At 42.4% G+C, this 15,838-nt stretch overlaps 1 protein-coding gene across 1 annotated transcript; it reads left to right on the forward strand.

Moving 5' to 3' along the window:
• Positions 1 to 855: 855 nt before the first annotated feature.
• Positions 856 to 15,549, forward strand: LCT (lactase). Its single transcript, XM_072342095.1, has 17 exons — positions 856 to 1,510; positions 2,103 to 2,182; positions 3,412 to 3,495; positions 4,000 to 4,102; positions 4,344 to 4,419; positions 5,197 to 5,884; positions 6,200 to 6,845; positions 8,055 to 9,614; positions 9,935 to 10,203; positions 10,622 to 10,912; positions 11,195 to 11,393; positions 11,717 to 11,919; positions 12,107 to 12,216; positions 12,609 to 12,743; positions 13,379 to 13,602; positions 14,371 to 14,607; positions 15,209 to 15,549. The coding sequence occupies exons 1-17, from the start codon at positions 856 to 858 to the stop codon at positions 15,403 to 15,405; spliced, it is 5,757 nt and encodes a 1,918-aa protein (XP_072198196.1). The 3' UTR covers positions 15,406 to 15,549.
• The last annotated feature ends 289 nt before the right edge of the window (positions 15,550 to 15,838 follow it).

Genomic DNA, 15,838 nt, shown 5'->3' on the forward strand with positions numbered 1-15,838 from the left:
TATACACCCAAATTATAGGCTTTGTTATGCAGGAGGTTGTCAACAGTGAGCAAAAGCAAAAGCTTAGAGATGGTTCATACTATAATTTAAATATTAATGAAAATATTTCTTGACAGCAATAAATTGCCCAGAGAATTCCACCTATGTTTTAGACAAAAACTAGCTTTTAAGGGAGGTAAAGTGGGAAACAGAACTTACTTTTCAGTATAGTTTTGATACAGTTATGTAGAATTTTGTTTAGTTAATTTAAATGCGCTCTGCATTTAGGCAGCACAGATGGTGGTTCTCAATAATACTCTTGGTTTCTCAATAATACTCTTCAATTTTGCTGTATTTGCACGTAGAACAGTGAAGTTATCTCCCTGTTGCAACAATTTGGGTAAGAGATCTCTGTGCACTCATCCTACTGAGAGATAACGTATTCTCAAGGCTGAAGGAGAGAGTACTTTGGAAAGCAATAAAATAATATTGTTATTAACATGGGGACACACGCTGTTACTGCTTCTTGAATTCATGTAACAACTGCTTTTCCAAATGGAGGTAAGGTGCTGCCTTCTCAGATTTCCTTCATACACCCAAGAGTTACAGCACAAATTTACCTCTTCACCTTCCTGCTCACCTGAGGTGCTGGTGTCACTCAGCCCCAGCCAAGCAGGTGATTCTGCTTTTGTTACCTTTTGCATCCAGAACATCTATTCATTTGTTCATCTATCAATTGAAAGTCCTGATTTGTTATCATTTGAGTGTCAGCTGTTTCTGGGAGCACTTATCTGCATAACAGATAACTGCAGTTAAATATTATTCCTACTATAATATAAATAGCGTGGACACAAAGTTTCTGAGCCAGGACCAGAAATGGAGCTGGTTTGTAAGATAGTTGTCTTTTTCTTGTTAGTCTCTACTAGCTTTGGGATAGATGGTGAATTAGCTCAGAACTTTGTTGCCATCGCTGGACCTCTGCCTACCAAATTAGCGCACAAATTGCATCTGCAGAGCCACGTTCTACCCAAAGAAGCTTTGGACCCTGCTGTATCTGAAGCCCATGATGACTTCTGTCAGCAAGATACTGTGATTTCCCAGCTGCCCCAGTACTTCTCCCACCTCCGTGAGGTTGGGGTAACACATTACAAAGTCTTCCTGCCATGGGCACGCATTCTTCCTGATGGGGACGCCAAGAAGCCAGATGAAGCTCAAGTGCGATGCTACCAGGAGCTGCTCAAAATGCTGGTTGCTGCAGACCTCAGGCCAGTGGTAGTTCTCCATCACAAGGGTGTTCCTGACAGTGTGGCTGCAGGCAGGAATGCAAGCTCTTTTGCCGACCTTTTTGTGGACTATGCAGAGTTCAGTTTCATTGCTTTTGGAGGTCTGGCTGATATGTGGCTCACCTTCAGTAACCTGCCTGAGCTCCTGGAAAGCCTGCCTTACAGTGACCCCCAGGTCTGTATCCAGGCCTTGGCTGCTGCTCACAAAAGAGCTTACAGCGTTTATCGTGAGAAATACTCTTTATCAGGTAAGAATAGGGGGGGGGGAGGGTTTGTATATGACCAGCTCACAGTTTATTACGTGTGATTTCTGTGTTAGCAATGCTTTCAGAATCGCATAGAAATATTTGAGTTATGGATTTCTTCAAACATCTTATTTTGATAATTGTTTTTCCATTACTTGTAATGGCTTTTTACTAAAAATGACAGCCAAAGTAGTTGGGGAGAACATAGACCATATATCTCTGTGTGTATACTGACACATATTCTTTTTAAGCATCAAGGAAGCATTAAGAAGCCTCAGGTTAATTTCAGCAGCAGATACTAGTACTTTAAAAACTGATGTTACCATACTTGTATCTGCTTTGTCTCTTAAGGACACATCTACGTGCTTGTTGAGGGTTCTTATTAAAAACCAGTTGGTACCTTAGAATAGCAATAGCCTTGTACTGTTTATATACCAAACCTTAAAAGTGTTGTCTAGGAAAAATCCTTCATTCCTGATTAATCACCTCATTTTTGAAGCCTTATCACATATTTCAGATTTTAAAATATCTACAGTGAACTGATATATACATATTTTTCTTTTGCATTTCCTGCACTACTGGTTTGTTTTCCAAGGTGGAAAGCTGTCCATTGCTTTAGGAATGGATCTGATCTTGGACAGGACTTCGTCTGAGCTGCTTTCAGTTTCTCTTCAGGTAACATCTTAATGAAAATTATTTCCAATTTAAATTTGATTTTGTTTCATTTGATTTGTACGTAGAGGATTAAGGGACCTGTTGCAAGTTATATAAAACTTCAGTTAATTGTCCAATGTGGAATGTTTTACTTAAACATCCTTTCCTGGCTGGTAAGCACTGATTTAAAAACAAGGAAATGTATTTTTCTCTCATATAATTGGCAATCTCAGCTATATACGTGCTTAAATACCAAGGTGCCTGCAAAAACTGTACCCGTTGCTATTTTATTTGCAAGCCTATTTAATGCACAACCAAATAAAAATTACTTTATTTGAAATAACTGCTATTAAATAAGAATCTATTTAATGTGTTAAGGTGCGGCCTGAGCTGTGCTAAGAGTGGTCTAGAACAGAGTTGGCACAATGTGACTGATCTCTATGAAGATGATGACATCCCTTCTGTAAAGACCAACCCCCACATGAGTTGTTCTTTTCGCCTAGAGCGTGCTGATGTGGGATGCAATGAACAAATGACAGTGCAGGTGTTTGGCTCATGTTCACAGTCCTTCAGAATTTAACAGTGGCACAAATAATGATGCGAGTGTGACATTTCAAAGGTATAGGCAAGGTGTGGTTTGCAGGAGGAGGAAAGATGTATTAAATGAGCTGACTAAACTAGAAGAAAACTCTTGGACTGAAAAATAAATGGGAGGCTTATCAGTTTGTTTGTTCAATCCCAGCTTCAGCGACTGGTTTAATAAAAGAATGCTATCTATTCCTTTGAACTTGTGGACTTTTAGTAAAGTAACATTTGTAGTGTGCAATGACTAAAGATTCCTGAAGTGGACTTTCCTCAGAGGATTATTGATAAGGCCACCGTGAGTCATATGGTGACAAAAGTTTATCTGTCTGATTAATCAGAGACTCTTCAGTCTTGCATTTAAATATTTAAATTAATCAATTGTAAATCAGAAACATTAAATGCATAAAATATCCTTACAGTGTTTTTTTTTAAACTCTAGTGCTTCTAAAATTTAGCTTTGTTTAGAAGGAAAGGCACAAAATGCATCTTCTCATACTGTGTCCAGTTTGCACTCATTGCATTTTCCAGGGTTCCATGTAGCTTTCTGGCTTCTTACTATAACAGTGTCTGTATCAAACATTTAGCAACTTTGTATATGTAGAACAGAGTGCCTGCAAGACAATAATTTTCCTATGGGATGATCATTTTCCCTTTCTTGTTTCCAGGACTCAGTAGACTTCCTGTCTCTTAACCTTCAGTTCTGGTGTGGAAATGAAACAGATTTCTACCTGAAATTGAGTGAATTCCAGGTAACTTATGCACAGTGTGAAAATGAACACTGAACTTCATGGATGTGGAGTTATAATTCTGGTAATTGAGTAGAGCCGATAGAATAAATCCATCATTGTTCTTACAATTCTACTGAACCTTGTAAACCTTCCTAACAGCTTATATTGCAAAGAAGTAACTTAGAGGAGTTCTCACATTATGAATTTGAAGTAATAGACAATTTGTAGTAATAGACAATTAAGTTACTGTTGTAAATCCTTCAGAACCTAGGTCCGTGTGTTTGCAGAGATGAGCACAGGGACTGCTACTCAAGATTGTGTAGCATAGGCAACACTAGCCTGAAAAGCACTATGCCAGGCTCTTCCCTAACAATCTTGCTTTGTGTATTGACTGCAGGACACTTATTCCTTATAAATCAGAGGGTGATGGCCTGGCCAGAAGTAAGTGGAGACTTCCCACACGTCATCTTTGGAATACCAATAAATATTATTAAAAACAGAAATCTCTGAATTCTTGTTTTGCAGAATGTCTGGAAGGACACAGAGGTGTTGCTTTTTAGTCTAAAGTTCCTTGATTGTGGTTCCTTGGAAGAGAATCCATTCATACCAGTAGCTGCCATTGTCGCTGGTAAGCGATATGTTTTGAGAAATAGAAGAGTTCTGTGGCAGGGCTCTGAATGGGAAACTGTATAGTTTTCCTCTCCAGACAATTATTAGGTAATTAGGCTCAATCTGAGATAAATAGCTTCTAGTTATTTGAACAGAAAACAAAAAGCTTTGTTTGAAAAGATGTAATTGTATGTACAAGTAATATCATACAGTCTACGACATTTCGTTTATGACTAAACCCATCTATTGTTTGTTTTCAGCTATTAATAAAGAGAAGACGCGTACGATTGGATACGATGTGAATGAGTTCTTGGACTTCTCATCTCATGTTTTAAGGTACAGTTCTTTTCCCTCAAATCAGATACTGTAACAAATTGGTATCCTTTAGAAACAAGTGTGCAAGGCAGACATAAAACAGTTCTAATGGTAAAATAGCTGTTAGTTGCTTAAAGGAATGCAGAGGAATGGCCTTCTGCAGTGTGCAGTCTCTTGCTGTTACAGGCAATCTTCTAACCTGCTATTTCAGGAAATGTAACTGTCTCTCCTTCATCCTTAATTACCCAGATTGTACCTTCAAGCCAATAGTAGCAGGTACATATTCCAAGCCTACTGTTCTTTTTTCATCTATATAGTATACACAAATTTATATATATATATACGTATAAAATTAAAAACATAACAATTATCCTATGTGAGAAGCCAGTTGTGCCTACAGAGAATGTCACTGCACAGAAAGAAGCTAAGGACTAGTGAAGCAGGATTGATTGGTTTTAGCTTATCCTGTGAAGGCTTGTGAGTGTGTGAAGTTGCTACACATGGCAAGGATTTTGTTTATGTCTTTGACCTAGTTTAATGAATTTTGCAAATCTATCTGCTGAGAAATGCATGAAATACGTAGCACTTGAGGTGCTCTGCAGTTACTTTACTGCACTTCTTCATCTGCCAGCTGGATGGCAGGAGGTTGGATTGATCGGATGACAAAGGGGCTGTTCCCTAAATGGCATATGTGAGCTGAATGAGAAGCAAACAATTCATTTATCCTCCTTGCTTGTAAATTCTGTGGCATTGGCATCCACCTTGAGGCTGTAACTCTTTTTTTTATTTTATTTTCAGCAAAACATATACTCTACAAGAGAATCCAATTGCTGCTCTTGCCCCTCGCTCCTCCTATCAAACCGTTTGGGAAATGTTTGCTAACCAGTCTGAATTGGAGAGGGATAATTTCCTGCAAGATGTTTTCCCAAGTGGTTTCCTCTGGGGCACGTCCACAGGTGCCTTTAATATTGAAGGAGCCTGGGCAGAGGATGGGAAAGGAGAAAGCATCTGGGATCAGTTTGGGCACGAAGGTCATGTCTACATGAACCAAACAACAGATGTGGCATGTGACAGCTACCATAAAACCAGCTATGATGTTTATTTGCTTAGAGGTCTTCATCCCCAGCTGTACAAGTTTTCTATATCTTGGCCTCGAATTTTCCCTGCTGGCACCAATGAAACCATCGGCTTCAAGGGTGTGGATTATTATAACCAACTAATTGACAGGTTGCTAGAGGCTAACATCGAGCCCATGGTGACTCTTTTCCACTGGGACCTCCCACAGGCTCTTCAGGTTCTCGGTGGCTGGCAGAATGACAGTATCATAGATGCTTTTGCAAACTACGCAGACTTCTGCTTTGCCACTTTTGGGGATCGGGTCAAGTTTTGGGTTACATTCCACGAACCTTGGGTTATCAGCTATGCTGGCTATGGCACCGGAGAGCATCCTCCAGGAATCACCGACCCAGGAATAGCATCTTACAAGGTAGGGAGCTAGCATCCTACAGCTGCCATTGCTGTGTTCCTCTGATTCTGCAAATTTTAACTATGTTTAAGGCATCTGAGACAATTGTTTGCATGCTGGACTTAAAATATTCCCAAGAAAAGGTATTAGTTAAAGGATGCTACGAAATCAGGCAGATTCTTATACTTAATCCAAATCCTGTGTTACTCTCTAGCTAGGATTATTTGTTTTGTCAAGGTTTCTTGTTTCACATGGAGATGTCTCTTTCACAGGGCAGTGTTAATGCAGTGTTGTGCAAAGCAGTGAGACATGTATTCCTCTGCTTTCTGCCCCCAGGTGGCTCACACAATTCTCAAGGCTCATGCTAAGGTCTGGCACCTGTATAACGACAGATACCGTTCTCAGCAGCAGGGAAGGGTAGGGCTGGTGCTGAACTCGGATTGGGCTGAACCCCAGACACCAACCAACTCTGAGGACGTGAAGGCATCAGAGAGGTACCTGCAGTTCATGCTTGGCTGGTTTGCTCACCCTGTATTTGTTAACGGTGACTACCCAGATATACTGAAGGCTCAGATCCAGGAAGTAAACCAGCAGTGCTCCACAACAGTTGCACAACTACCTGTGTTTACGGAGGAGGAGAAAACCTGGATGAAAGGAACAGCAGATTTTTTTGGCCTTTCCCATTACACTTCCCACTTGGTTAGTGCCGTGACTAATGCTACCTGCACACCAGGATACGAAAGCATCGGGAACTTCTCTTTGCATGTAGATCCTTCGTGGCCAAGGACTGCCTCTTCTTCAATCCACGTGGTCCCGTGGGGATTAAGAAGGCTGTTGAAGTTTGTGTCCCAGGAATATACAGGGACAAAGATCCCAATTTACATAGCAGGAAATGGCATGCCGACTGAAGCCGTAGGGGATCTTATTAATGACACTCTGCGAGTGGATTATTTCCGCCGGTACATCAATGAGGCTCTAAAAGGTATGCTTTTTTTTTTTGTAAGTTAAAATAGTGGTTACTGGCTATTCTGTCACTTCCACAGTGATTAGCTTTAAAACATCACTGTTTGTATAGTAATATGAGGTAGATGACTGTATTTAGTGTCATAAATTGCAGCCTGTTTGATGACCAGGTATGGAGCTCTACATTTCGTCTAGGTACTGGAAGAGGCTTTCCATAGGTACAAATGTAGCCTATAGCCAGTCTCTCAGTGAAAACAGTGTTTGCCTGCTTCATCACCTCTGAAGAAAAGTTGGTTACAGGCAGACTTTTACCTGCAGAGATCTCATAGATGGGACTGGATGACGTCTTTACTGATTCAGTAGATCTAACCATTGCAGGTTAGAATGTTTAGGGAGATATTTGTCTCAATTATTTTGAGAAAGATTCAATGTGTGCCTGTATCTTTGCAAACTGTATCAGTTTAACCAAAAATTATACTGGTAACTGAAGTCCTAGATGCATACAGAGATTTGAGATTTCAAATAGATATTTTACTGTGCTTTCTTCAGATATACAAATCAATAGCTTCACAAAAACTTCATACTATTGAATATAATGTATTAATTATGTTGATGATCACTGTTCAGCTTTTGATCCTGTTGACCTAGTTCTCAACATGCTGATAGAAGAGCTGCAGAAAACAGTATTTAGTGTTGCTATTTTGCCTCTGCAGAAGGAAGATGCTCTGCACGTGGAAAATGAACTTTTCTGGAATAAGAGAGACAGTACTTTAGGCAATATGAGGAAGGATGTTAGACTTGTCTCCAGTGGTCCTGAGTATTGTGTTCTGCAGAATTCTTCTGTGCCCAGGGAAGCTAGACAAGCACTACATACTTGTCACGTGTCAGTTTAACTATAGTTGTTAATATAAAAGAGCACTGTATACTTAAGCTGATGAATTGTGCTTGAAAACTAGAGCATAGGGAAGGGGATACCTGTTGCACAAGTGGGCTTTACTCAGATACTTATTTTCTGATGTTTTTTTATCACTAAATGTTTGACTGGCTCCTATTATAGTGATCAAGGCTCTTCTTGCCAAAGACTCTTAATTGTTTTGGTTTTTTTGCCTAAAGATAATTCAGAGATGTTTGGCTGTCATCCTGTTCTTACCCTCAGCTGCATGCTTGTGCTCTGCTATGCTGCATTCAGAAATGTGACTAACAGAGTGTTGTACTGTTTCTATGACAGCGGTAAAACTAGACGGAGTTGATGTTCAGTCATACATTGCTCGATCCCTGGTTGATGGCTTTGAAGGCCCAGGGGGCTACAGCCTAAAGTTTGGGCTACATCATGTGAATTTTGAAGACAGCGACAGACCAAGGACTCCCAGGGCAAGTGCTTACTTCTATTCCAGTGTTATTGAAAATAATGGTTTCCCATCCAAAGTCTCAAAGAGAAGTTCTGTGTCGGTGGCGTTTGGCCTACCCACACCATCAAAGTTGCCAAGTCTACCAGCATCAGAAGTTCCCTCTAAGTCAAAGGTTGTCTGGCAGAAGTTTTCATCCCAAACAGACTTTGAGAGGGACATGTACTTCTATGGGACGTTCCCAGAGGACTTTACATGGGGTGTGTCGTCTTCTGCATACCAGATAGAGGGAGGTTGGGATGCGGATGGCAAAGGACCCAGCATTTGGGATAACTTCACCCATGTACCAGGAAACATAAAAAACAACGAAAATGGAGATATAGCTTGTAATAGCTACAACAAGGTAGAGGAAGATATTTACCTGCTGAGAGCCTTAGGAGTAAAGAACTATCGTTTCTCTCTGTCCTGGCCTCGAATTTTCCCCAACGGAAGGAACAATTCAATAAACAGCCATGGTGTTGATTACTATAACCGTCTCATTGATGGCCTGGTCGCAAACAACATCACTCCAATTGTCACCCTGTACCACTGGGACCTGCCACAAGCTCTCCAGGACATTGGTGGCTGGGAGAGCAGTGAGCTGATTGAACTGTTCGACAGTTTTGCAGACTTCTGCTTCCAGACCTTTGGGGACAGGGTGAAATTCTGGCTGACATTCAACGAACCCCAAGTCATTGCCTGGGTTAGCTATGGGACGGGTGAATTTCCACCCAATGTCAATAAACCTGGTGTTGCTCCCTATGAAGTGGCACACACCTTACTGAAAGCTCACGCCAGAGTCTACCACACGTATGATGACAAATACAGAGCGAGTCAGGGAGGGGTCATTTCTCTGTGTCTCAATATCGATTGGATTGAGCCAAAGACACCAAGCAACCCCAGGCACATAGAAGCTGCAGACAGATACATGCAGTTTTTGGTGGGGTGGTTTGCACATCCAGTTTTCAAAAATGGGGACTACCCTGAGGTCATGAAATGGAACGTTGGGAACAGGAGTGAGCTCCAAAACCTGCCATCGTCCCGCCTACCAGTTTTCACAGCTGAAGAGCGTGAGTACATCAGGGGCACAGCAGATGTTTTATGTTTCAACACCTACAGTACCCGACTTGTAACCCATGCAACAACCCGTCTGAATCCCTCCTCTTATGAGTATGACCAGGAAGTATCAACAGAAGTTGACAGCTCCTGGCCTACCTCAGCTCTTGCTCGCCATCGGGCTGTGGCCTGGGGGCTGCGGAGGCTGCTGAACTGGGTCAAAGAAGAGTATGGGAATCCCCCAATGTACATCATTGAGAACGGAGTGGGGATAAAGACCAGATCGGATGTTGATGACCACACCAGGATACTTTACCACAAAACGTACATTGATGAAGCTTTAAAAGGTACAGATGCTTGCTTTTATTTTGTGTTGTGTATCTCCCCTCTAGATTCTTGTTACTGTTTTCCTCTGAGGTGTAGTTTCAAGAAGTATCTTTTGCTGTTCTTTAAATGTTCTGAGTACAGTATAAACATCGTGGGATTTTTTTATGGTCTCCTTTGTATAGCCATTTGTATTCTGTATCCCCCAGATGTGAAGTCTCTCGTTGTCTTTCTTGTCCAGAGACACCCTGATGAAGCTGAAGGTGTTTGCAAGTGAATTCCTTGTGGTTTGTTAAACGTGTGAAACAACACTGATGCTCTCTCATTGTTTCTGGTCTTTCAGCTTACAAGCTGGACGGAGTTAATCTGAGAGGATACAATGCTTGGTCTTTTATGGATTTCTTTGAATGGTTGAATGGTTATGAACCAAGATTTGGATTGCACGAGGTTGATTTTGATGATCCCAACAGGCCCAGAACCCCAAGGCGCTCGGCTGTGTACTATGCAGAAATCATTCGCAATAATGGCATCCCACTGCCAAAAGAAGATGAATTTTTATATGGGGAGTTTCCAAAGAACTTTTGTTGGAGTGTAGCAACAGCTGCATATCAGGTTAGGAAACAAAGTGTGACTCTTCAAACACTCATGGACAGTTAATTCATTTTGGATGAGACACCTACAGCTACTACATTAGGTTTTATGCTCATTGAGGGTTACTGTAACAACTGCCTGAAATATCTCAAGAGTTTTGCCCTTATAAGAGTATGGTTATACCATGGAAATTGAGACAGCGTTAGAGGTTTCACAAGGGGAAGGGAAAAGCAATACCTTTCCTTTGGCATTGTACTTTGCTAGTACAAAGTCTATGCACTGTGGCCCAAGAGACCTTAGCGGTTTAGTGCAGCAAAAAATGATACTGTTTCAAGGCTTATGGGATTAAGTCAAAATGTTATGTGGTGCTGCCAAGTCTGACAGGCAGAATTCTTTCCTGGGCCAAGGTGTAAATTTCATCCCCCATCTTCATTTACAGATTGAGGGAGCATGGAGAGCAGATGGGAAAGGACTTAGCATCTGGGACAAATTCGCTCACACTCCTTTGAAAATCAGCAATGATGACAATGGAGATGTAGCCTGTGACAGCTACCACAAGATTGAGGAGGATGTGGAAATGCTGAAACGCCTCAAGGTGTCTCACTATCGCTTTTCAGTCTCCTGGTCCCGCGTTCTCCCAGATGGGACCACCAGATACGTCAATGAAAAGGGACTGAACTACTATGAAAGGCTAATTGATGCTCTTCTGGCAGCCAACATTACGCCTCAGGTAACTGTAAAAACAGACTGGAAATCCAATGGAGTACAGGAGTTGAGAATTATCCTGATATTGACATATCATATCCCCACTTTCTGATTTGCCTGCGTGATTCCTGTGTTGGCATTACTGGGAAGCTCTTTGTCCTTATGAATTTCCAGGCTGTATGTGCCTGTTAAAAAGCTGCAGATGGAGCTGGGCTTTTGCCCGCAAACAAGGCTGTTCTGCTGTCCTTCCTTCTGAAAGTGAATTGAATGACCATCTGAGTCCTTTCTCTCATTGCCATTCGCACAGGTCACTCTCTATCACTGGGATCTCCCACAAGCACTGCAGGACATCGGTGGGTGGGAGAATGATACCATTGTTCAGAGGTATAAGGAATATGCTGAGCTCCTTTTCCAGAGATTGGGAGATAAAGTGAAATTTTGGATAACCCTCAATGAACCCTACAACACTGCGTATCTTGGCTATGGCTTTGGCACCTCTGCTCCAGGTGAGACTGCTGAGCACAGTTTTTAAGGGGAGGGGTGGGAGCTGGCCTGAACACATGGCTTTCTGCTCTCTGTGCTGGCAGCAGAGCATGGGCAGGGGGGTGATGTGGGTTCCCCACAGCTTGCTCAGGACAGCTGTGCTTTCAGCAGACCTGCTGATCCACGCATCTCAGCCCATGCCTGAGCTCAGAGGCACCAGGTACTGCATGCTTGCTCATTTACTGGTGGGCAGCTCTGCATGTCCTTGTGTCAGCTAAGCTGGGAAGAAGCAGAGGAGAGTTAATGAATTGCTACTGCAGAGCCAGTGCTGTCCCTGTCCTTGCAGGTATCTCTGCTAGACCTGGGCGAGCCCCCTATGTGGTGGGGCACAACCTAATCAAGGCCCATGCAGAAGCCTGGCACCTCTACAATGAGACTTACCGTGCGAAACAAGGAGGGCTGATCTCTATCACCATCAACTCGGACTGGGCTGAGCCAAGGAACCCACACAAACAGGAGGATTTTGAAGCTGCCAGACAATACTTGCAGGTAGGGAAGAACTTCATCACAGCTCTCTAGGCTGCTTGTTTATTTGCTGCAGTAATATATGCACTCCTGCAGATCTGTTTGCTCATTATAGAGCCAGCTACTATGTATAAAGCAGCTTATGGAAAGGAATAGTTAAATCCCTTGTTTTAATCCATGACTTATCCTTCTCCTTTATTTCCTGGGTAAGTTTCTTATAGGTTGGTTTGCTCATCCCATTTTCAAGAACGGCGATTATAATGAAGTGATGAAAACAAGGATTCGGGATCGCAGCCTGGCCCAGGGTCTGAGCAGCTCCCGGTAGGAGCACAGGCACATATTGCTTTTCTTCTACCTGCTGAGCTAAAACCTACTTTTCTGATCAGCTGCTAAGTAGGAAGAAATCTGTTGAAATGGTACTATAGCAATCTTAGTGTAGTCTCACAGGAGAACTACTGCATATTTTTTTCTGATCTCTCTTTGCCTTTCTTGCCAATTAAGGTTACTAGCATAAAAGAGATTTCTCCAAGCTTATACCCTGGGGGTAGACTCTTTCTAGACATATTTAAGGAAAGCTTGTTTTTTTTTACCCTCTCTGTGCTTTAATAACAAACTGATGGGATTTTTCCCATGTTCCTCTAGAAAAATCACTTCACCTTCGCTTGTGTTTATTACATTTTGATGGGTTGATGGTTTTTTGTTTTCTGTTTCAGACTTCCAGAATTTACTGAAAGCGAAAAGCAAAGAATTAAAGGCACATATGACTACTTTGGTCTAAATCATTACACTACTGTTTTAACATACAAGTATGAGTATGCTACTGGTATTCTGTCGTATGACGCTGACAGGTAAGATGTAAATTACTGCTCAAGTACAATACGCACTGGCCATCTGAGCAGTGTAAACTAATAGCAAATAAAGCCATGAGACGTTCATAGTTAACCAGCACTAGGAAAATTTCCACAGACAGTATCTGTGATGCTGCGTTCAGAATAGGCCCTTCCTTTATGACCTGATTATAAAAGTGAATTGTTAAAAGAGAACAGGGAAAATTAGAGCACCTAAAAACAAAGAAATCAGTCTTGCAAGCCATTTGGCATCAGCTGTGTTTATCATCTTTCCTGTGTCCAGCCTGTAGTTTGAAGTGAAAGAGCGTTCTGGTTTACAGATACTGCTACTCCATTTGCTGTTTAAACAGCTGTTGGTTCCCTCCCCACACTGGGTAAACTTCCTTAAGTTTAAAGCCAAACAGTTCAATCACTTAATGGCTAAATTAAGAAAGTGAAGCTTTTTATCTACAGGCAGAATGTAACTTTAAATACAAGAAGTGTTTTCTGGAGCTCTTCACCTCCCCCAAGCTCAGTGTTTATCACAGCTTGCCCCTGGGTGCCATTTTCTACAGAGCTTGGTGTCAGATTTCCCAGCTGTAAGGGCAGGGCCAGGCAGCGGGGCTGTGCTGTGATCACTGTGTCCTCCTCTGCAGGGGTGTTGCTTCCGTAACTGACCGCAGCTGGCTGAACTCTGGTTCCTTCTGGCTAAAGGTGACGCCCTTTGGCTTCCGAAAGCTACTGAGGTGGATAAAGGAAGAGTACAACAACCCTCCTATTTATGTGACTGAAAATGGGGTATCCGAGAGGGGAGCCGTAGATTTCAACGACACCTGGCGAATGCATTACCATCGGAACTACATTAATGAAGCGCTGAAAGGTAGGAATGATTACTTAAAGCTGCACATGTCAGTCTTACTGGGAGATGCTGCCGATCAAAGCAACTTGCAAGGAGCTGACACATCACTGCTATCATGTCTGTAAATTATACACGGATTTACTCTGCAGCCATGTTGAAAGCCTTTGGACTTTAGCAGAAACTGGTCATTGGTGGCCAAGACTTATTGCAGGGAAAGATTCACCAAAGGTAGGACAGAGCGTGGGTTTAGCCATGGGTTTAATAGAGTAGGATAAGGACAGCTTCCCTGTATAGCTGCATCTGGCAAGAGGGGGTTCCATTACTTGATGGGGTAATGGTTAAACTGGATAGTCCTAACCACTGCTGTACCTTCTGCACAACAGACACACAGAAAAGCCCTCCTTTCACTTACAGCAGTGGATGAGCTGTTTGCCTTAGAGGGAGCTGACTGCCAGCTCTTCAATTGCTTGTTACATTGTTTCAGCAGCACAGGCTCCTATAAACAAACATGTTTAAACAATTGTTGTCTTCTATGTTAAAACTTTTGGCTGAATGAAAGCTTTGATTCTTGGAGCAAGAAGAAGCAGGCTCCAGTGGCTGGCTGGGCTGCCCTGGCTCATTACTAGCTGTAGCAACAAGAGTGGTGGGGACAGATAGATGGTGTGACAAGCGTGGCAGTAACTACACTGCACTGTGTGCACTTCTGTGTAGTGCCCTGCTTGCACCACTGCTGGTGTCTCCTGTCACCTGACTGCTCGACTCACCTGCTATGTCTGCTCCTGCTCACAGCTGTCGTGCTTGATGGTGTTGACCTGCGTGGCTACACAGCATGGACGCTGATGGACAACTTTGAGTGGGCAGTGGGCTTTGATGAAAGGTTTGGGTTCTACCATGTGAATCACACGGACCCCACGCTGCCACGGCTCCCCAAGGCCTCTGCCAGGTACTACTCACAGATCATCAGCTGCAACGGCTTTCCAGATCCTGCAACAGGCCCACATCCCTGTCTGGAAACGGAGCCTGAAGGTAAGTGGTGCAGCAGAAATTGCACTTCCATAATCTCTTGTCCTAAGACATTATTTTCTCCAGTATTCTTTTGAAGGGCTGGCGTAGCAAACTGCCTAATCACCAGCCTTTATTAATGAACACATTCATGCAGAACATATTATCTTTTCTGTTTCCAAAACCAGAATAACTTAGGATTTTATGCTAACACCCAGCTGTCTGTCCTCAAAACAAACAAAGAAAGTTACTGCATTCTACTATGTTTGCCACATCCCACCCATTGACTACTTTCTAAGATGACTTTGGAAATACTCTTTTATAAGTATATTAACTGAGCAGCAACCGCTTCAGTTTGGGTGTTTAAATAGACAGTTTCTATCAGCAGTGGATGTCAGGAAATGCCTCTCCTCCAGGCCCAGGAGCTCTCTATAAGCCCTCATCTGTACCATTACTCTGAGCTAGAGTTGTGTCAAATGCTGATCCCAGAGACCCACAGCTACTGCCAGAGCACTGAAGAGCCGTGCTAAAAAGCCCTGCAGAGCGAGGAAGAAGCGATACATACATACACATGAAAGTGCTCCTGACAAGCCACGCTAGTAACTGTTTCTTCTTGTTTTCTCAGACACCACACCGGGACTGGCTGACAGTGTGCGCTTTCTGGGACTAGATTTAACATCACAGAGTGCAGAAATAGCACTGTATGTGCTTTTTGCTTTGTCTGCAATTGGAGCACTGGGCCTGGCACTTATTTCATATAAATACGGAACGATATCCAAAAGATATGATAAGCAATCATCCATGGAGCTTAGTAAAATGTAAAATTCAATTCATTTGAATATGTGGAACAGATTTAAACAGCATTTCTACTTGCTAAAATGCTTTATTTTTTTCCTTAACAAAGAAAGCCTACAGAGCTGTACCCCGTAGCACTGAGAAAGATACCTAGGGTTTGTACTGCTGCATCTTGCCTTGGAGGTGGCTTCCAATCTTGCTGTTTTCTTTATATATATAAAGTAAAAAACTCTGATTTTTTTTCCAGCTACTATTGATAATTTTTTTCTCAAGTCAAAACTAAAATTGATTGTTCCACGCTGTGGATTCTCTGAGTCTAAACCTTCATCATCTTCCCTTGGATCCTGCTTGTCTTTTCACAAGGGAGTTGAGAGCATCCCACAAAGCTCTGCTGCTGCTTCATCTTTCAGAGACAAGCTAATGCCAACACTGGCACAAGCAGGTATAGGAGAATGTACTG

This window comes from Excalfactoria chinensis, chromosome 7 (genome assembly GCF_039878825.1).
Source record: "Excalfactoria chinensis isolate bCotChi1 chromosome 7, bCotChi1.hap2, whole genome shotgun sequence".
NCBI classification, from domain to species: domain Eukaryota; kingdom Metazoa; phylum Chordata; class Aves; order Galliformes; family Phasianidae; genus Excalfactoria; species Excalfactoria chinensis.

Excerpts from the sequence above, each read along its gene's own strand:
- LCT (XM_072342095.1), top strand. The coding sequence starts at position 856 with ATGGAGCTGGTTTGTAAGATAGTTGTCTTTTTCTTGTTAGTCTCTACT. Across the intron at positions 2,183-3,411 it reads TGCTTTCAGTTTCTCTTCAG|GACTCAGTAGACTTCCTGTC; the intron begins GTAACATCTTAA and ends TCTTGTTTCCAG. Across the intron at positions 4,420-5,196 it reads TTCTCATCTCATGTTTTAAG|CAAAACATATACTCTACAAG; the intron begins GTACAGTTCTTT and ends TTTTATTTTCAG.